Source organism: Impatiens glandulifera, chromosome 1, assembly GCF_907164915.1.
Source record: "Impatiens glandulifera chromosome 1, dImpGla2.1, whole genome shotgun sequence".
In the NCBI taxonomy this organism is placed as follows: Eukaryota; Viridiplantae; Streptophyta; class Magnoliopsida; order Ericales; family Balsaminaceae; genus Impatiens; species Impatiens glandulifera.
In genome coordinates this window covers 31,467,153-31,489,489 of record NC_061862.1, presented here as the reverse complement: position 1 = coordinate 31,489,489, position 22,337 = coordinate 31,467,153, and the positions used below count along the sequence as shown (strand labels likewise).

The following is a 22,337-nucleotide window of genomic DNA, read 5'->3' as shown; positions in this document are numbered from 1 at the left end:
AACTGGGATGCGGTCGAGACTAGGTATGAGGAACCGGAGAACACAAATGGGTATTCAAATGCCCAGTTGAACGCATTAAAGGTCGTTCGAGCTAAAGATAGGGTGGCTTTGTATCTAATATATAGATTTGTCGACGAATCTGTCTTTGAGAAGATAATTGAGGAAGAGGAGGACAAGGAAGTGAGCAAGTCGGCCAATAGATCTAGCATGGCCGAGGTCAAGCTCGGGGTGGTTGGACAAACATAAATAATAATATTTAGTGTTATAATTGTGGAGAGAATGAGCATGTTGCTAATGATTGTTAGTCGATAAAATGCTATAATTGCGGAAAGTTGGGTCATATTTCCAAAGACTGTAGATCCGAGAAGAAAAATGAGGAACCAACAAACTTCTTTACTGAGAAAAAGATGAAGGATTGTTGTTGGTGACAAAAATTCCAGAAACTGAGATCAAACCGAGCTATTCTGATAACTCATTTTGGTACTTGGATACTGACGCATGTAACCATATGTGTGGTGACAAGAGCTTATTCAAAATGCTCTCAAAGGTGGAGTCCGGGTCCATTTCTTTCGGTGATGCTTCAAAAGTAGCTGTCAAAGGTCGAGGAAAAATCAAGTATCAACAGAAAAATGGGGGAATTAGAGAGATCAGAGATGTTTACTACGTACCTGATCTCAAAAGCAATATACTAAGCTTGGGACAGTTGATGAAGAAATGGTATTCGACTCTAATGAAGGACCGAAACTAAAACTGAAGGATAAACTTGGGAGACTTATTGCTTAGGTAGAAATGAAGAAAAATTGTATGTATAAATTTGAGCTTAAAATAGTTCAAAATAAATGTATGCAACTTGATCTAGAGAATGAGGCCATGCAGTGGCATTATCGGTTTAGTCATCTTCACTTCGGGGGGTTGAACGAGCTGGTGAAAAAGGAGATGGTGCTTGGACTGCCTAACATTATATTCGAAAAGAGGTTCTATAAAGAATGTATGATTGGGAAGCAAGCGAGGACTTCTTTCCCAAGAAGTTCTGAATACAGAGCAAATGAGCAACTCAGACTGATCCATATTGATTTATGTGGGTCAATAACTCCAAAATCATTTAGTAGTAAGAGATATTTTCTCTCTTTAATTGATTGTTTTACGAGAAATATGTGGGTTTATTTTCTGAAGGAGAAGTCAAAAGTGTTTGAAACCTTCAAGAAATTTAAAGTGGTGGTGGAGAAAGAAACAAATAAAGTTATCAAAGGATTCTGATCTGATAGAGGAGGTGAGTTCACTTCTACCGAGTTCAACAAATACTGCGAGAACATGGAATCAAGCGTTTCTTGATTGTTCTATATTCTTCACAGCAAAACGATGTAGCAGAACGAAAGAACCGAACTGTTTTCGATATGGTTCGATCTATGTTGAAAGGAAAGAATATATCGAAACAGTTTTGGGTAGAGGTAGTGCAGTGCGAAGTCTATATACAAAATAGATGTCCACATGCAAAGCTAAAAGAGAAAACACCTCAAGAGATTTGGAGTTGTATGAAGCCGAGTGTCTTTCATCTCAAGGTGTTCGGTTGTGTGTCCTATGGGCAAGTACCAAGTCAGCACATGACAAAGTTATAAGATCGGATCAAGAAGTACATATTTATCGGGTATGATGAAAAATTTAAGGCATATAAATTATTTGATCTCGTTAACAAAAAATTGGTGGTGAGTCGAGATGTTCACGTGGAGGAATCAATGACATGGAATTGGAGTAACCCGATTGAGGAAGAAACAAGTTCAGAGGTTGTTATGCCTCCTATATCAACAACCATCGAGATTTCAAAAGATGAATCCAAGTCTCTACAGCCCAGAATGAGAAGTCTACAGGAGATATATGACACTACAAATGAAGTCTACATTGTATGTCTCCTCGTTGACTTAGAAGATTTGAATTTTGAGAAAGTTGTACAAGACGAGAAGTGGAGATCGGCCATGGATGAAGAAATTGGGGCAATTGAACGCAACAAAACCTGGGAGCTAACCGACCTTCCTGAAGGAGCTTGACCCATTGGAGTAAAATGGGTGTACAAAAAAAAGATGAATGTCGAGGGAGAGGTTGAGCGTTATAAGGCTCGACTTATGGTGAAGAGCTATAGACAAAATGAGGGAATCAATTATGATGAAGTCTTTGCTCCTGTCATGAGAATGGAGTCAATCTGACTTTTGATCTCGTTAGCTGCTCAAAATTAATGGCCGATTCTACAGATGGATGTGAAATCAGTCTTTCTAAATGGAGTACTAAATAAGGAGGTGTACGTCGAGCAACCACTCGGGTATATGAAGAGAGGTGATAAGAAGAAGGTTTTGAGATTCAAAAAATTCCTCTACGGGCTGAAACAGGCTCCTCGTGCTTAGAATGAGAGAATTGGCGAGTATTTTTTTAAAAACGGGTACGAGCAATTTCCGTACGAGCATGCCTTGTACACAAAGAAATCAGAAAATGATATGATGGTAGTCGCTCTCTATGTCGACGACCTCATATTCACCGGAAGCAACACATAACTGATTAAGGAGTTCAATGAGGTAATGAAGAAGGAGTTCGAGATGACAGACTTATGTATGATGAAATATTTTCTTGGCCTAGAAGTGAATAAGTCAGAGGAAGGGATTTTTATATCCTAAGAGAGGTACGCGCTTGAAATTTTAAAGAAGTTTAAAATTGAGGACTGCAACCCGGTTTTAACTCCAATGGAACTAGGCACTAAACTCTCAAAGTTTGATGGAGGAGAACGAGCTGATGCTGGGAGATATCGAAGCTTATTTAGAAGTCTAAGGTATCTTACAAGCACGAGACCCGACCTAATATCGAGTGTTGGGATAACAAACAGATTCATGGAGGATCCAAGCTATACACATTGGAAGGCCTTAAAGAGAATTCTGAGATATGTTCGAGAAACTCTTTCACTTGGTATTTTCTATTCAAAATAAGATGACTATCGATTAGTGGGTTACTCTGATAGTGATTGGTATGGTGATGTTGATGACCGAAAAATACTTTGTTGACCTGCGAGGCAGAGTATGTGGAAGCCACTTGGAGCGTGTGTCATGCAGTCTGACTTTCAAATTTACTAAGGCATTTGGGAGTGATCCGAGATGAAGGGATTGTAATTCGAGTTGATAACAAGTCGGCGATCGAGTTGGCAAAGAACCCGGTTAATCACGGAAGGAGCAAGCACATTGACGTCCGATTTCATTTCATTCGAGAACAAGTCAAAAAATGAAAGATTGATCTGGAGCATGTTGAAAGTCGAGCTGAAGCTGCTGACATATTCACCAAGCTACTACCGACCACACTGCTGGAGAGTTGTAAAAAGCTGATTGAAATGAAAGATGAGAAGAATATTTAAGTTTAAGGGAGGAAATTTGTTGAATAAACTTAAATTAATAAATTTTTAATTTTTGATGTTTAATATTTCTAGAGTAATAATAATGATTTAGGGGTGAGTGGGATAACCAAAAGATTTGAGTAAAAAATTATTCAATATTCACAATAATTTACTTTATCATTTGAAGAGTCAAGCATATGAAAAAATTATACTTTCTTATAAAGAATTGTAAGAATCTATTTGAGGTGAATAAGAAAAATATATTTTGTTATCTTGTTACCAACAAAAACCTCTCTTATTAACTTATCAAAGCATTCTCTGATAATTCTGAATTGTCCTAATCCTAATTGTTGTCCTAATTCGTATCTGTATCTGTCGTTGAAATTCAATATCTGGGTCGTTTTTTATTCCAAAATTTTCAAGGATAATTTGTTATTTTCTTTATAAGAATTGCAGATGAATCTATTCACAAACTCGCCCGAAAACAGACACAGATAGGATAATATTTTGCTAGCTCGGTTGCATTTGCATATATCAGGACAGTAGAGTACAATAAGAACATTCAGATACATTAAAATTAATAGTTCAGTTTCAGATTCGTAATAAGAACCCATTTATTTAGTTTTTGATATGTTGGTCAACTTAAGTTTCGTATATTCAATTACAGAACAAGCTGAGGAAGGTGTGAAGAAAATCGTTCCAAAAAAGCTAATAGTACATGATTCAACTACATCACATAACATATCATAAAAATTCAATAAACCCAAATAGGAAATGGGAAAACAGATTTCGTCACAGATTTCGTCAAAAAAAACTCTCAAAAATTATGTCATTAACAAATATTTCTTACGAAAACTAAATTCGTCAAAAAATATATCGAAAATACCTTCGGATTATTCTTGTGGATTTTGTGTCATGTGTTTACTATCCATAAAAGTGATGGAAATTAGCGTGGATAAATTTCCTTAATTTTTTTCTATGTTTTTTCTTATTTTCATTATCTTTTTTGACGTTTATTATTTTTGTCACAAATGACGTACATAAAATCGTCGGAAAATTCTGACGGCCTTCAACCGTCCGTAAATTTTTGTCACAAATACTCTCTTTTTTGTAGTGGTCTCATATACCATTAGACGTGAAAATGATTGTTTCACCATAAAAATGATAATGCATCAATTATGATGACACTATTTGAGATTCGTTCTGAAAAGTCTGTACAGTCGGTTGAAAAGTCCATCGCTCTTCCTAAAGACATTTGTATATGTTAATATTTGTGCACCTTCAGTTGGAATTGAACTCGTAACCTTTTACTATCTTTAATTTTATCTTTCAGTATTTTAATTTCTGATGTCATGTTTTGTATTGTGTGATTAAATAGTTTTTATTTAAAAAAATAAAATAAAAAAATAAATAGATTACTTTCATTTTTTTTTTGAATTAATTTGAATTGAATGTCATCAAAATTGAGAATAAGTATTATAATCATGTTACATACAAATATTAAAATAAGTTGAAACTTGAAACAATTGCTTAAGCATCGATATAGAAAACTATTATCTTAATAAATGAAAAACTGGCAGTTGGGAAAAGGAACAAGAAAATATTTTTTTCAGAATCTAATATTTTTTACCACAGGATATGTTGCCCAGTTTTTCTCCAAAAAGCATGAACCACATAAGTGGGAGGATCGAGACGGTTTGGTTGGAGAAATTGGATTACCATCTTTGTCCGAATCTATCAAACCCACCCCGATCCATGACAGGAATTTTAAATAAGAAACATCGAATTTTCTGTTCAAAGTCAATAATCATTTCATTTAAAATATAAATAATTAATATATTTATAAGAACATAAATTTGTAATGTTTGCATTACATAAGAGATAAAAAAAAATAGTGAAAAAATAAATAATTAATTAATAATTGCATTAAATAAATATATATTAATTATTTTAAACATTATCATTCAAAACAAAATTTGGGTTCGGTTGGGAGATTGATGTGGGCCATGTAAATATCATTTCTGTTCCAAATCCCGGTCAACATATTTCGGGTTTTTTTAATTCCGCTCCGATCCAGGTCAAAACGGAGAAAACCATACTAATTGGAGAAAACCATACTAATCAGTTCAGTTCAATTCAAATCAGTTAATATAGACGGTTTCAAATTATTCAAATTATCATATCCTTGTATGCAAGCCCGGTTTGATGAGAGCTTTCTTAAAATAGTCTCATTTGAAATTCAACTTTCCAAACTAGCCCCATTTATTCATTCTTTCTTAAACTAACTTCTTTTAACTCGGTATATATATATATATATATATATATATATATATATATATATATATATATATATATATATATATATATATATATATATATATATATATATATATATATATATATATATTTAATTTTTTTTTATTAATATAATAACTTATTATTAAATATATATTATATATTTAATTATTTTAAAAAAATTATAATATAATAAATATTATCATCACCTTTATAAATAATTAATATATAATTATTTCAATATAACGATTTTTTTTATAAATGATTCATGCAAATTATAAAAATATAAGTCATTTATGATAACGATGAAACAATATAAAATGAATGAATAAATACAACAACTTAATAATTAATAAAAAAAAATTACAGCAATCTTATTTTAAAATTATTGACGATTTTGTTGAGAACATCGTTTACTACGTCTCGTATGACCTTCTTACCAACACCTCTTACAAATTATGGTCCTTCGTGAATTGTCCATTTCAGTTCGAATTTGTTGACTTTGACCTCGTTTATTTTTTTCTTTCTCAAATTTTTATTAGGAATGAGATTATCATATTTTTCCAATCATGTGCTAATGGAAACGTTCAATATGTTGCGTTAGGTATGAGATGAAATTCATACTTCCACGTCTCATAAAGTGTTGTCAAATTATGATATGACTCAATGTATTGAGTCCAATCATGCTTGCATACTAAACAAGTAGCAACTATATGCGAACATAGAACAAAATATTCATGCAGGTCGACGATATACTTGTTGTCACCTCTCCAAAAACTTTTATTAGTTTTGTAATGTGCAGTAGTCACCTCAAAAATCCCGATTTACTAATTGTATGGAAAAAAATTAATGTGTTGATGTATATTGCTTTCAATCTTTTCAAATAAATCTCTTGATAACTTGCAATAAGTATGACCATTTTGAAAATCATTCAATGTTTTGGTCCGTATTTCTGCAACAATCTTTACCGAACGATAATATATATTCCATCATTGATGTGATCGATAATTTATTATTATTATTATTTATATATTGAAAAGTGTACGAAGAAAAAAAAAAGAAACTAAATAATTTATAATAAAGATTTGGTAGGAAGAGAATACTTAATAAAAAAAATGGATGAAAATATTTTATGATGATACATAAAATATTATAAAAAAAATCATTAAAAAAATTGATATAGAACAAAAAATAATTTAAATAATTAAATATATAATATATATTTAATAATAAGTTATTATATTAATAAAAAAATAATATATATATATATATAAATATCTGAGTTAAGAGTTTGAAAAGTGAAAGGGACAAGTTGGAGAAAGATAGAACAAATTAGACTAGTTTGGGAACTTAAATTTCATACTAGGCTACTTTAGAAAAACATTAAACCCAGTTTAATGGTGCAAGACAAATTTGAAATATATAAAACCTAATTAATTTATTATATATATAAATTATAATATTTATTGATCAATCTGCTACCATTTTTTTTATTTGAGAAAATTATCAATTTATAAAAAAAATCGTACAAAATTAAAAAACATAAATACAACTCTGCTCTCCATTCTTACTTCTTTTCTCACTTGTTTATATATATATTAATATTCACTTTAAATAATATTGTAATCTTACAAAGTATTATGTCATACAAAAGATTAGTAATGATATAATTAAAAAAGAGTTATTAAAACCATTAAAATATGTGTCTAAAGAAACTATAATGAGTATTTTTATTGAATTGAATTGTGCTAATTATAAAATGCGATAATCTATAAATTATTATTATAATGAAATTTTTTATAGGTAGTTATTATAATTATATATTTTTTTTAAAGTTTATATTTGTATAATTGTTTTAATTTTGTGCCCACATTTTTTTCACCTATTCTCTAACCATATGATAGGATAGACATTAAATTATGATGGATACTTTGCATTTAGTACATCAATCGACCACATTAATACAATATGATTCAAAATATATTTTTTCAATATAAAAATCTTGCTTCAACCATAGCACACATAATTGCGTATGCCTTCCCAATAATAAGATGTGCAAATGTACATGTAACCCATTTAATAAAGATTAATTGCTACTCTCAACTTGAATTCAAAACTAGGCTTAGAGCATCAGCAGCGCACAAGACCTCTGCCCTCTTTTTTTGTGAAATCAATATTCCACATCAACAGAAAGCGGACACACATTGTACTTGGTCAAAACACTTCAATGCTTCTGCCCGTCCTCTTATCTAAATAATAAATTTTATTTATACTATTTTAAATAAATAACTAATTTATAATATAGGAATATTATAACTAATATTCCTATATTATAGGAGAATTTGAGATTTTAAAATCGCGTGTTAATATAATTAATAAAAAAATATATTAATTTATTTAAAATATATATTTATTAATTAAATGAGTAATATTCTGTATTATATATATTATAGGAGAATTTGACAATTTCACCCTTAAAACATATTAATATAATTAATATAAATATAAAATATTTTTATAATTTAAAATATATTATAATTATTTTAGGTCCTCACAAATCATTTTTTTATGTAAGAAAATAATATTTTGAAACATGTCTTCAGTCAATTTGTCCCGAATTTATTGTTATTGTTAGTTTAATTTTTAGTAAATTTATTCTGATTCACTGATGATTTGAGATAGCTAATACGGCGTTGGAGTCGGCATGTTTATGTGTGAGTTTTGGTTTCGTATTGTCTCCTTTGAGTTTTTCGTTTTGGCATCATCTGTGATTGGCTAATCATTTTGCTAGTATTTTTTGGAATCGTGCCTCGATTCGGTTCCTTTTGATTGCGTTGCGCATGACGACAGATAATTTTTTTTATCGATGTTTTAGTACTGGTTCTAATATCTTCGGTTGTGGGCGGTATTTATTTTGTTCTTCATTTTAACGGGCTTATTTCGAACTATCATTCTTTTGGATCTCAACTTGGTTGGGGTTGGAACTCGTCCATAACAATTATAATATAAAAAATTAAGAACTTTTTTATTTTTAATTCTTTTTATGAAATAAATTTCGCTAAAAAAATCATTATACTTTTATATAATATTACAAAAACAGCTAGGCACGATGAAAAAAGAAATGATTGCTGGAGAGAATTTGGTAGAGAAAATGATGTGGCGCAATCTGATTGGCCCAAAAAATAATAAAAAATTTATCTCTTTTTTCTTCATCCTTTACCTTTTTTTCAGCCATTGATATAGTGACATATTCTCCCCATTCCTTCTTCCAAATTTCCTTCCCTATCACTCTTTTGATGAAAATCCATTATATTTGAAATAATAATAGACCAAAAATAGTATAGTTAACTTTTTAAACTAAAGTCATTCAAGGCAATCAAAAATATATATATATGATAAAATGAAAAGAAAAGCGCAATTTTATTCTTATTTATATATAAAATCAAATGATGGGTTAAGGCATACCCGGGCTTGGCCAGATTGAATTAGCTTGCAGATAACAAAACTACTTCCCCTACCTTAATTATTCACTCAAGATTAATGACAAACTTTTGTGCCTAAATATATATATATATATGTTCCTCTGCGTACCAATATCATTAAATTTAAGACTGCAAAATAAATGAAGCTGCCTAAATTGAACCGAATCGATCTAAATCGAATAACTGACTTTTTATGAAAACGACTAAACCAAATTGACGATTTGGTTGCTTAGTTTAGTGGTGGTCAAACCGCCAAACTGGCTGACTAAACTGTTGAAAATAAATTACAATATTACATTTACGGTATGTTCATGGGATACACCCTACAATGCTACAATCTTAAGAAAATTCTAGTATAAGTTATGAAAAAAAAATCTATATATTTTAGTGTATAATATTGATAAAAGAAAATAAAATTAACAACAAATAAATTAAATATTTTCTTATTATATAATACAACTAGAAGAATACAGTAACAATATTTTGGAGACTCTCTAACAATATTGAATAAAATATTGATATTGACCTAATTAAATTTATTTAAAAGTGCAATTATACACTTTAGAAAATCAAATATTTTACCTTAAAAATATCGTTTTTTTTTTAAAGTTGTGTATGAGTTTTAATTGTGAGAGAATTATTACAATATTCTTACAACAGTTTTGATAGTAAAAGTTAGAAATATGTTGCTCTTCGAAAGTAAATGTATGACTATTTGCCCGAAACATTAAAAATTTTGTGTTCGCATTTTTTGCTTTCTTTTAGTTTTACAATTATTTTGTACTATTTTTCTTGAATTAAATTTATGGAATACTTAATCTCCTAATATCCTAACACTAACATAATTATTTTGTACTGGTTTTCTTAAATTAAATTTAAAGGATACTTAATTTCCTAATATCCTAACATTAACATAATTAAAATTTATAAAATATACATTATTTAGTTAGAACTTATAATTATAGTTGATATTCTTTTTTTAATAATTAAATTTTCAACCAATAAATTATTTGTTGTTCAAAATTAACTACATTAGTTGATATAAAATTTTAAAACTAATCAATTTTCTAACCGATCAATAATAAATTAAACCCATATTTTGAAATTTTTTTAAGACCTATTTCAACAATTTGGTCGTGTGAATCCCTTGAATTAGTATGGCGACTATGATGCTTTGTATTTGTTATATTTTAATATTAAAGTTAATAAATAATTAGAAGGATCTATCGTTGGCTCATAGCAAGGAAACGTGTTTGTGTGTGACGAAGAAAACTGTTGGGACTGATCATATTAATTAGGTTAACAATCACCACCCACTTTTCACCTCCTTAAGAGAAACCTTTCTTTCTTTCTTCAATTTTTCAAATAAACCCAAATCAAAAAGTAACAACATTGCAATTTGCTTATCCCAACAACGTTAATTTGGACACCCACCAAATTCCAAACCCACAAAATATTAAAATAATACAAATATTTCATCCAATTGACAACACTTTGTTCATTCCAAATGGGTTAACCTTAAACCCAACCCAACATGCAAATTAAAGTAAACCCTTTTTTGTCTTTTCAGCTCACCCAAACCGAACCACACTGTCCTCATGTAAACTTATTCACGCCAATAACGACATTATATTAACACAATAATGAAACCTTCATTCCAACTAACTAAATTCATCTCCCATGCAATTTTAGTGATCAAAAAAACCATGACTACTACTCTTTCCCTCCTCCCCTTGCCGGAGATCCTCCTTGCTCTGTCGGTTTTCGTCGCCATCCATTCTCTCCGGCAAAGAAAACGACAAGGCTTACCAGCATGGCCGTTTCTCGGTATGTTACCCTCCTTGTTCATTGGCTTTAAAGGAAACCTCTACGAATGGATCACAGAAGTCCTCTGTCGAATGAATGGGACTTTTCTCTTCAAGGGTCCTTGGTTTTCGAACCTCAATTGCGTTGTAACCTCTGACCCAAGAAACTTGGAGTATTTACTCAAAACCAAGTTCCTCAACTTTCCTAAAGGTGGGTATTTTAGGGATACCGTTCGTGATATGCTCGGGGATGGGATTTTCAACGCGGATGATGAAACCTGGCAGAGGCAGAGGAAAGCGGCGAGTATTGAGTTTCACTCGGCTAAATTCCGCCGACTCACGACGGAATCGTTGGTGGAACTCGTTCATTCGCGTCTTCTCCCTGTTTTGGAACAAGATCACTCTCTTAATATCGACCTTCAAGACGTCCTTCTCCGGTTAACGTTCGATAACGTGTGTATGATCGCATTCGGAGTAGACCCAGGTTGTTTACGGCCGGGATCACCTGAAATACCCTTCGCCAAGGCGTTCGAGGATGCAACAGAGGCGACTCTGTTCCGGTTTATTACTCCGACCATTGTATGGAAAGTGATGAGACAGACTAATATGTTTTTCGAGAGGACGCTAAAACAAGCTATAAAGACTGTTGATGAATTTGCTAACGAGGTTATACGGAGGAGGAAGAAAGAACTGTCAACTGCCGCCTCCGACGAGGAGAAGATACAGAGGTCTGATTTGCTGACGATTTTCATGACATCCAAGGACGAGAACGGGGAAGTGTATTCAGGGAAGTTCTTGAGGGATATTTGTGTTAATTTTATCCTGGCGGGGAGGGACACTTCATCGGTGGCTCTGAGTTGGTTTTTCTGGCTGTTGGATAAGCATAAGGATGTGGAGAAGAAGATTCTAGAAGAATTAAACAGAATTGTCGGGGAAAGAGAAGATGATGAATGTATTAATTTGGTGTTTAAACCAGAGGAAGTGAAGAAGATGGAGTATTTACAGGCTGCTCTTTCTGAAGCCTTAAGATTATACCCTTCTGTACCAGTTGATCACAAAGAGGTATTAATTAATTAATCATAATCGATTGTTACATGTATAAATTAAGTATCTTTAATTAATTATTAATTTGTTTGATCATAGGTTGTTGAAGATGATGTTTTTCCAGATGGGACAGTGGTAAAAAAGGGTACAAAAATAGTGTATGCAATATATTCAATGGGAAGGATGGAAGGAATATGGGGAAATGATTGTTTGGAATTTAAACCAGAGAGGTGGTTGAAGGATGGAAAACGGTTTATGAGTGAATCGGCTTATAAGTTCACTGCTTTTAACGGCGGGCCAAGGCTCTGTTTAGGGAAGGACTTTGCTTATTACCAAATGAAATTTGTGGCTGCCTCTATTTTGTGTCGTTATCGTGTTGAAGTCGTCGCTGGACAAGTTGTTGCACCGAAACTCGCACTTACTATGTACATGAAGAATGGCTTGAAGGTTAAGCTTCAACAAAGGCAGGATCATCCATTTCACCTTCAAAAATATTTCAACAATTGATGATGCTTTGATTAATTATTGTGTGATATGTACTTTGGGGTTCATTATTATGCTTGTTTTGACTTCTATTTAGTTTTCACCAGTTTGGTTATTATTTATTTGCAATTTTTTAACTAATGTTATGCCGCATATATATGTGGTGTAAATATGGTAAGTTAAAAAGAAAAATAGTCTAAAACCATAAAACTATTCAAACAATTTGTTATGTTTTATACCATCATGACCTGAAAAAATAGAACATTAATTCTTATACTTATCTTCTTTTTGTTCTTTGATTAACATATAACACAATTGACCCTATTATGATACACTTTTTGAGACTGATATATGCAACTTCTCTTTGATTCTCTGTTATATATGTTATGAATTTATCAATGTTTTTCAACCAAGAATCTCACCATAAATCATTAATTAATGAAAAATGCGTAGAATCAGAAGAAAATTTTAATTTCTTCATTCAACCGGAACAATTATGCGTAAATCACATATAAAGTATGTCGATCATTTACAGTATAACTAACTATATAAGACATTAAGATATACATATATATACCAAACAACTAGCTGCTTAAGAATTGCATACTCCTAACAAAAATCAACCATCAGATTAATGGAGGGAATTGTATGAGAGGGAAAAAAAAGATGCTAATAAGGCTTCTTATTTCTATCTATATGTATGTAGTCTTCTATATATCTTGTATGAGCATGTTCAAAGAAGAAAGGAAAACAGATTAATGGAGGAATTGTGTGAGATGGAACAAATGAACATACTAATCGAGTGCTGCTTTGTTTCTCCTCCCCACTATAGGCTTTGGGAAGCCATCAAAGATTGGTTTGGCAATGACAGCAGTTGAGAGGAGTTGACGGTCTGATTTCAATCTCCATTTAGATTTTGGCCAGATTGATGAAGAAGATGAACTGTTGTTGTCCTGATCCTGGATACTAGACAAACTACAAGACTTCCTTACCTCAATGCACCCGTCTGCCCCACAGGAGTTTCCTAATCTTATAGGACTTGGATTAATTAATGTCCTACCCGAAGAACCATCTGATGATGGTTCAATTCCCGAAGCAATCATATTCCTACTGGCTGCTTTAGATCTAAGCGCCAAACCTGTTCCAGCAATTGCTGAATATTCTCTACCGCAGTCCTCTTTCAGTGGCTTCTCTGGTATCAAAGAACCAAAATCTATTACGGGTGCTTGACATCTTCTATCAGAGTTGGTAATTGAATCAGCTGTAACCGCATTGTCATCATCTGTGTTACTCGACTTTCCATTTTCTGACAGACTGTAATCTATGCTTTTGGATCTTCTGCGATGGCTTAAGTGTGGATTAGAACAAGATGGTGAATCTAATTCTAAATACTGAGAACTATCTCCTTCTTTGTTGTGCATCATTTCAGAGCAAACTTTTTCTTCTCTTGTTGGCTTAAGGCCATAGAAGCTTTGTAAGATACTCATAGCTGGAGAAACCTCTCTATGATTATGACTATGATCAGGAGACGATGAATTCAATTGTAGTGACTGGAAAGATGTAAGTAAATCAGAGCTCCTACGACAACCTCTGACCTGTAATTCTGATCTATCCACACCATTACTGTATAAACAGATAATTAAGTAACATTAGAAGAACACCAATTAGGCAATCATCATGTTATATAAGTAAATTCTGGCCTTGAATTCTTACTTACCATTGATCATCAAAACTTCTTGATAAAGTAGGAGATGGAGGGTGTTTTCCTGGAAGTGGTATATGAATTGACTTTAGAGCAAACATTTGTCTATCCGTCATGAGGCCATTTATCCTCTTAATATCAGTTACCTGATGAAGAACAAACCCTAATTTTAATAATCTAAGAAAGTTCATCCTGCAGCTAATAACCAGCCAATCCTTCAAGTCCTTAAAATAACCCAATTGGAAAAGGTAATGTATTGGCGTATTTATATAATGAATTACCTCAACACCGTACATAATCGCAATGCCTGCTAGTGTATCCATTTTGGAGACGTAATGCTGTATGTAATTATTACATCCACCAAGACCTAATGAAATAATGCTTCCGTTAGGCGAACATGAAGCGGAAGACGAACCAGTAGAAGACGAAGGCGATAGAACCCTAACTGTTGACGAAAGCTTCAATTCCTTTCTTCCATCGTCAAGATTGTAATCGTAAAATTCTCTATTCCTATGCAATTTCATTTGCAAATCAACGTCTCTAATTACTCCCGGCATCTAGGATCTTTGATCATCGAATGAAATCAAAATTGAAATTGAAATTGAAAATGAAGAAATCCAGATTATTTTGATGAATGGATGAAGATGGTAATATCAATATTTCCATGCAAATTTTTTATAGGTCTTGTTTGTTTTCACTTTTAGAGTTTGACATTCTGGCCATCAAACAAACCTTCTGTGGTGTTTAGCTTCCAAACAGTCCCTTGACACGTCACACTTGAGGTATTACAAAACGGCCTATGAGCGGGTGGTTATGGATAAGTGGAGGGAGAAAGGATAGAATTCTGACATCTGACAATAGAGAGAGAAACCGCCATGGCTACTCTGCAACTATTTGCTGATTGTTGTTCAGCTTCAATGGGGGTTGAAGCAATCAGAGTAAAGGTTTCTCATTTCCGTTTCTTCAACGTAAATTCACTTACATTACGCAACAACAGGTTCATTCCGAGAGCCTCCCTTCAGGAAATACCCCCACCTTCTTCATCATCTCCTAAAACTCGGAGGAATTTCCTGACTGAATCCGCCGCGCTCTCCATTTCCGTCGTCGGAATCGATCAGAAGGTTGCAAGAGCAGAAGATACTCTCTCCGAATGGGAAAGGGTTTTCCTTCCTATTGACCCTGGGGTTGTTCTTCTTGACATTGCATTCGTCCCAGATGACCCAAATCACGGTAATTTAATTTCTATTTTATGCTAAGAAGAGGATGAAATACTTAATTGTGGTTGTTTATTACAAGTAGGGTTTCTTCTTGGAACACGGCAGACCATTTTAGAGACGAAAGATAGAGGAAACAGTTGGTTTCCACGTTCTATAGCTTCTGCTGAAGAAGAAGACTTCAATTATAGGTTTAATTCTATTAGTTTCAAAGGAAAGGAAGGATGGATTGTTGGAAAACCTGCAATCTTGTTGTATACTTCTGATGCTGGTGAGACCTGGCAAAGGGTACCCTTAAGTTCTCAACTTCCTGGTGATTTGGTATATATACAGGCAACTGGTGATAAGGGTGCTGAAATGGTTACTGATGAAGGTGCTATTTATGTTACTTCAAATGGGGGCTATAATTGGAAGGCCTCTGTGCAGGAGACTGTCTCAGCTACTCTTAATAGGTCCTTATTATTATTCTGAAGTGGATAATATATTGATGTTTGTATGCTTTATTGTTGTTAACTTTGTTATGTTTATGTTGTGATTGCAGAACAGTTTCTAGTGGGATTAGTGGTGCCAGTTATTATACGGGAACTTTCAATACTGTTAATCGTTCTCCTGATGGTCGGTATGTTGCTGTATCGAGCCGTGGGAATTTCTATCTGACTTGGGAGCCAGGGCAGGTGAATGATGATTTTCATTCACACTTTTTAAGTATTCAATTTTTGAAAATTGAAAATTGGATTAGGGTTTTGGAATAATGGTTTGTGAATTGTTGTTGAAGCCATACTGGCAACCACATAACAGGGCAGTTGCGAGAAGAATTCAGAATATGGGATGGAGAGCTGATGGAGGTCTTTGGCTTCTCGTACGTGGTGGGGGTCTTTATCTAAGCAAAGGATCAGGGGTAACAAATTATTGGTGTCTTGTTCTTTACCTTGATTGTGTTTTGTTCTTTTTTCTCAATTGTATCTTATCTTCTTCAGTTAACCGAGGACTTTGAAGAAATTCAAGTACAAAGTCGTGGTTTTGGAATTCTTGATGTTGGCTATCGTTCCAAGGTAAAAAGAAAAGACTATTCATTTCCTAATAGATTTCTTCATTTACTTATTAAACTAACTACCAACATCTTTATGTGGTGATTTATGGTGCAATTTACAGGATGAAGCTTGGGCAGCTGGGGGAAGTGGGATTTTGTTGAGAACCACGAATGGAGGCAAATCTTGGATTCGTGACAAGGCGGCAGACAATATTGCAGCCAATCTCTACTCTGTAAAGTGAGATTCATCTTTAAAAACCTTTTAGTTGTTTCTTTTGGTTTTTTAATAGAAGTTCGTGAATTTTGTTTTCTTTCTAATGGATGATTCACTACTATACTGTAGGTTCATCGATGAGAGAAAGGGATTTGTGTTGGGAAATGATGGTGTTTTGCTTCGCTATTTGGGATGATAAATATTGATTGATTGGTTGATTCTTCCTCAGTCTGCTAATATGGTGAGAGCATCATACATATAAATATATATATAAAGATCTTGTTTCTGTTGTTTTTGTATGTTATGAAGATGATGATGATGAACTCCAAACAGTATGTGTTGCTTATCATCTTGACAATGATGGACTTATGAGTAATTAAACGGCAATTCCTCCTCTAACTACTCATGAGGATTCATCATTTTCTTTTCCAAGCTTTTTTCATAGAAATTATGAATATATGACTTTTTACTCGAAAATTATTCAATAATAATGTCATCCAATTTGTTACTTTTCAAATTGATTATATGAGTTTTGGCATACTTTTATGTTTTGGTTACAGCTTATTATATATGGGTATCTGCAATTTCAAAATACTACAGCATGACCTTCAAAATATATACCAGGGTATCTGCAATTTCATCATTCATATAACCATTAATACAATTGATCTCAATAATATATATTTTTTTAAAGACTAGTGGACTATAATTTAAAGAAATTTATAGTTGTTGGGTGTAACAAATTTAGTTTGGTTTAAAATACAATAAATATTATTTCAATAAAAAAAATACTCAAATTAATTTTTTTACTTAGTTCAATCACATAGCAACTTACAAGCTAAGCAACCAAACAATACTTTAAAACTAATGTTGAAACTAAAAATTTAATTTCAACTTTTTTTCTTTGTAGAGGAAACAGTTTATCTATAATTTCATCCATAAAAAAATAAATTTTGGATTAGTTTAATATTTAAAATATACCTGAAGAGTAAAATAAAGATAAGATGATATAATATGAATTAAAAGAAATTCAAAACCGAGAATAATAACCAGGTAATTTCTATTTCAATCATTAAACAAGAATAATTCAGCTGTTTAAAAAAACATTACTATTAAAATTAAACTACAAAACTTGACCAAGTACACAACATATAAGAGGATTAATTAAGTTTTAAACTAATGAAAACAATCACAAAATTGAAAACACATTTCTTTTCTTCCAGTCTTCAGTACTCTGATGAAGAACTCAATCAAACCTATTCATCCTGCCACGTCCTCTGCCACCACCACCACGGCGGCCACCGCCACCCCTGCCACCACCACGACCACCACCTCGGCCACCACCAAAACTTCGGCCACCGCCTCCTCGGCCACCTCCAAAACGGCCACCACCTCCGCGGCCACCACCAAAACCACGGCCACCACCTCTACCACCTCTTCCACCACCATCACGGTCCCTTGGCCTGGCTTCTTCTACAGCCAAGGTATGACCACCAAGTTCCTCTCCATTGTATTCTAAAGCTTTATTTAAGCTTTCTTTGTCAGCAAAATCCATGTAAGCAATCCTAATATAATACACCAAGTGAAAACAAAAAGAAAGTTAGCCTCTGTAATAAGTCCAATGGTTATCAAATCAAATGTAAATAAAATCATTTAGGTGCGTGCGTACCCTTTAATCTCATCGGATCCGTAATCCTTAGGAATATGAATCCTTGTAATATCTCCACATGGGCCAAAATGTTCCTCCAAAAGACTTCTCACCTGTGATTTGAGAGTCAAGAAGTTAATCCTCAAAATAGTGTATAATAGAAATGAATTACTGATCAAATAAATAAACAGAAGAGACAATAGAGCACCTTTTCTTCCCCTCCACTTTGATCAAATCCACGAATAAATGCAGTAAGACCTTTATCACCTCTGTAATTGCAAGACAGTGAACAAAAATTCCATGTTAATGGTCGATAATGGATTTAGAATAGGACTCTACAAATATAGGTGGTGAGTTATATACCCAGTAGATGGAGTTTGTGGAGATCTAACTTTAGCCAAATCAAGTTTTACATCACGACCTAACAATTGCTTCCCATTCAATTCCAAGGCCTGAAAAAAATTTACAGACAGTTTGCAAGTGTTAGGGAACATATAACATAAATGCAAAACATAATGAATTGAAAAGGAGCGTTGAATGAAACAAGTTATTCTAAGCTAGAAATAAAGCCTTTTATCATATATTTGAAAAGTGACTCTTTAAAATATGTCATAGTTGTGTAATTAAGTAATCAAAAAGAAAAAGAAAAATGAACCTTCTTGGCAGCTTCATGTGTAGAAAAGTCAACATGACCAAAGCCTCTAAATTTACCCTCCATATCTGATGCAAGTCTGACTTCAACAACTTCTCCAGCATCTTTGAAGAAGTTCTCCCTGAAATGTGTGAACAGTTTATAAACTCAAGATCGAACTTAAGTAATATGACAACAGCTACAGTTAACAACAATACATACAAATCTGATTCTTTAACGGAGAAAGCCAGGTTCCCAATCCATATAGTTTTAGACGGTCCAGATTCACTTGGCTGCATGGTTCAGAAAAACATAAAAACATTAAGACTTGTTTCTCCACAAATAACAAAACAAAACCCAAGGGAATTACATGTCCACTTACAGTTGTTGATGATTTAGCATCAACCTTATCAGCACCCTGTTTAGTCAAAATTGAAATATCTAGCATCAGTACACATATCACAAGTTCTCATGTAAAATGGTAACCAAGGTTTGTTTAAATTAAATTTCTACAGTATAAAAAACAGCAAATTTACAGGTGAGAATTCTACAAGACAGTTACTAACAAGGTATGGACTATGAATAGTATATGTACATAACAGAAACATAAAATCAACGGGTGTGGGTGTTAATACGTAGAAAACATCATTCAAAATCTATTAGCATGTCACTTTAGTAAAAACCTTTGTATTTTTCTTTGGAGCCTTGGAAGGTTGGTCTTCTTCGTCCTCTGAATCTTCTTCTTCTTCATCATCATCATCACCATCATCCTCTGAATCTTCTTCATCAGATGCACCACCATTTTCAGCAGCTTCTGCAGACTGTAAAGAAAAACAATAAATAAGAACTCACAGAGTTGGTACGATATAAGAGAAAATGTCAATAGGATACGCCACCTTTTCATCCTCAGACTCATTCTCAGGGGAGTCTTCTCCTTCAGGTACTTCCTCCTGTATGAAGAATCATGTTAATGTAAGTGGAAAGGTTGCTGTAATGGATACCATTATCCAAAAATCTACATATTTCCATGAAAAAAAGAAGAAAAAAAATGATTTTCAGGGAACTGTAGTACATACATCATCATCAGACTCATCTTCTGAATCATCAGAACCATCAATTGTCTCCTCTTCCTTTGGTGGGACAACTGCGGTCTTCTTGACCTGAGAAGCTGGCTTTGCGGGAGTAGACAGCTTACCATTCTTAACGGGTGTCTTTTTTGCAACAGCAGTTACCTTAACGGGTTCCTACATCAAAATTTTCATTAAAGCTGATGTTGAATCTTATGATGAATAGAGAATAGACAGTACAAAATCAACTATGAACTCCAAATTACAATGTTTCCGGTGACATTGAGTGAATAAACCAAGTACCTCCTCTTTCTCCTCGGATTCAGAAGCGGGTTCATCCGAGCTAATTGGCTCTTCTTTCTTGTTAATCTGTTTCTTCTGAATAGCCTGTTGTGCCTTCACATCTAACTTCTGCTTCTTGGCACTAGCTAGCTTTTCAATGGGCTCAGCAGTGTTTCTTTTCCCTATACGATACAAATACAAAGGAAAAAGAATCAAGAAACAGCTAAGAATTCAAACTAATACATTCTACCATTAGTACCATTCTTAAAGAACCAACCTTTCGTCGCAGATTTGTTCGGCACCGCCACAGCCACAGCAGGGGCGGCATCAACCTGCAACAAAAATCGAACCACAAGTTATAAAAACGTAAAATACTAAAAAAAACAACCAATTGAGACAGAACACCTCCTCAACCAAGAGCTATCATGATACAAATGGTAAGTGGAGTTTCGAAAGACATAAATAATCGCATACCTTAGTGGATTTCTTGGCCGATTTACCCATCTGATGTTAATGGCAGAAACTGAGGAGTTGAAAAACTTACTCTAAAACCTAAGTAGGGTTTTAGAAAGAAGAGAGGTGTGTTGAATGCTGTTTTGAACCCTATAAATAGAGAGGCCAATACGGCGCTAATTAGGGTTTCCTTTTATTTTTATTTATTTTATTTTATTTTGTTTATTAAAATTTGAGAGCCCTAATATTTTCTCGCTAAAAAGCCCTCTCAATCTTTTTTGTTATTTTAGGCCCAATTGTTATTTTATTACTTTTTCACACTTTTAATTTTAATCATTTGAGTTTTAAATATATATTTTGAATAATTTTGTGGGAATATGTGTTTGTATTTTTTTTTCATATTTTATAAAAATTTATCTCATTTCATGCTTTTATTGTTGCATTTAAATTATTTCATTGTTCTAATATACATATTTTAATACATACAATGATATTTATATTTGTAAAAATAAATTGTTATTACTTCCCACATGAGAAATACATCTGGTTCAAACTCCCGAACCATTAAGTGTACTATCCTAAAGTTTTGAATTTTTATTTAAAATTATTATTTTTAAATGATTCTTATATTATAAAAAACTAGAAGGATTCATGTGCAATATACACCAAATAAATTTATTAAAAAAAATATTAATATGCAATACACACAAAATAAATTTAATAAAAAAAATTGCAATAATATATATTGAATGTTTAAAATTCTTAATAAATCACAAATAATATATTAAAATAAAATAAAACACTCACTTTCCACATTTTATTCGTAAAACAACTAATCTTCTTATATATTTAATCACATATTTTTTTTCAATGAATTTTTCATCTTGTGACCTTAAACTTTCACTTTGATTAAATCAAAAATTTCAAACATTATCAATCTCTTTTTTACCCTCACTTTAGTTATCAATGTTCAATCGACCTCCCATCCCGTGACATTAAAGCACTCAGACTGATCAACCATTTCATTCCACATTTATTTATCAATTCAAATTGGACTTTTCATCTCATGATCTTAACTTTTACTTTGGTCAAACAACTAATATTCTCTTATATTTTAACCACCAATATCAATTTCTTTTCTAATTGACCCCTATCTCTTTACCTTACTTTCACTTCTACTAATCAAAAATCATCTCATTCCATATTTATCCACCAATCACAATTGATCTTTATTTTCTCGAAAACCTTATTTTCACTTCATCAAACAACTCATCTTCACACATTTTTTATAATATATAACCCGACATTATTATCCTCACTTTGGCTAACTATTTCATTCTACAATTATCCACCTCAATTGACCTCTCATTTTGTTACATTAATTTCACTTTGACTAATTAACCATGTCATTCCACATTTATCCATCAATTTATAATCGACCTCTCATCTCGAGACATTGCTTTCACTTCGTCAAATAACTCATATCCTAACATATTTACAATATACAATCCGACCTTCTTTATTCTCAATTCGGTTAACTATTCATCTCAATCCATATTTATCTACCATAATATGAAATATTCATATGTGACCTTACACTTTCACTTTGGTCAAATCAACCAT

General features: G+C 32.7%; 4 protein-coding genes across 4 annotated transcripts; 2 read left to right on the top strand and 2 right to left on the bottom strand.

Annotated features, from left to right (window-relative positions):
* The first annotated feature begins 10,674 nt into the window (after positions 1–10,674).
* On the top strand, positions 10,675–12,497 carry LOC124923681 (cytochrome P450 86B1). Its single transcript, XM_047463651.1, has 2 exons — positions 10,675–12,008; positions 12,090–12,497. Exons 1-2 carry the CDS (start codon positions 10,785–10,787, stop codon positions 12,495–12,497), a joined length of 1,632 nt encoding a protein of 543 aa, XP_047319607.1. The 5' UTR covers positions 10,675–10,784.
* A 543-nt stretch (positions 12,498–13,040) lies between these two features.
* Positions 13,041–14,999, bottom strand: LOC124921612. Its single transcript, XM_047462284.1, has 3 exons — positions 14,457–14,999; positions 14,191–14,321; positions 13,041–14,096 (listed from the first exon to the last, which is right to left on the bottom strand). Exons 1-3 carry the CDS (start codon positions 14,730–14,732, stop codon positions 13,268–13,270), a joined length of 1,236 nt encoding a protein of 411 aa, XP_047318240.1. The 5' UTR covers positions 14,733–14,999; the 3' UTR covers positions 13,041–13,267.
* LOC124921610 (photosystem II stability/assembly factor HCF136, chloroplastic) lies at positions 14,984–17,195 on the top strand. The gene is made up of 7 exons (XM_047462283.1): positions 14,984–15,405; positions 15,475–15,841; positions 15,931–16,063; positions 16,165–16,287; positions 16,367–16,441; positions 16,542–16,657; positions 16,763–17,195. Exons 1-7 carry the CDS (start codon positions 15,051–15,053, stop codon positions 16,827–16,829), a joined length of 1,236 nt encoding a protein of 411 aa, XP_047318239.1. The 5' UTR covers positions 14,984–15,050; the 3' UTR covers positions 16,830–17,195.
* A 476-nt stretch (positions 17,196–17,671) lies between these two features.
* Positions 17,672–20,856, bottom strand: LOC124920919 (nucleolin 1-like). Its single transcript, XM_047461508.1, has 13 exons — positions 20,736–20,856; positions 20,539–20,593; positions 20,283–20,443; positions 19,989–20,156; positions 19,809–19,862; positions 19,596–19,733; positions 19,295–19,330; positions 19,135–19,205; positions 18,937–19,054; positions 18,645–18,733; positions 18,490–18,550; positions 18,303–18,394; positions 17,672–18,198 (listed from the first exon to the last, which is right to left on the bottom strand). Exons 1-13 carry the CDS (start codon positions 20,763–20,765, stop codon positions 17,880–17,882), a joined length of 1,392 nt encoding a protein of 463 aa, XP_047317464.1. The 5' UTR covers positions 20,766–20,856; the 3' UTR covers positions 17,672–17,879.
* Positions 20,857–22,337: the final 1,481 nt, after the last annotated feature.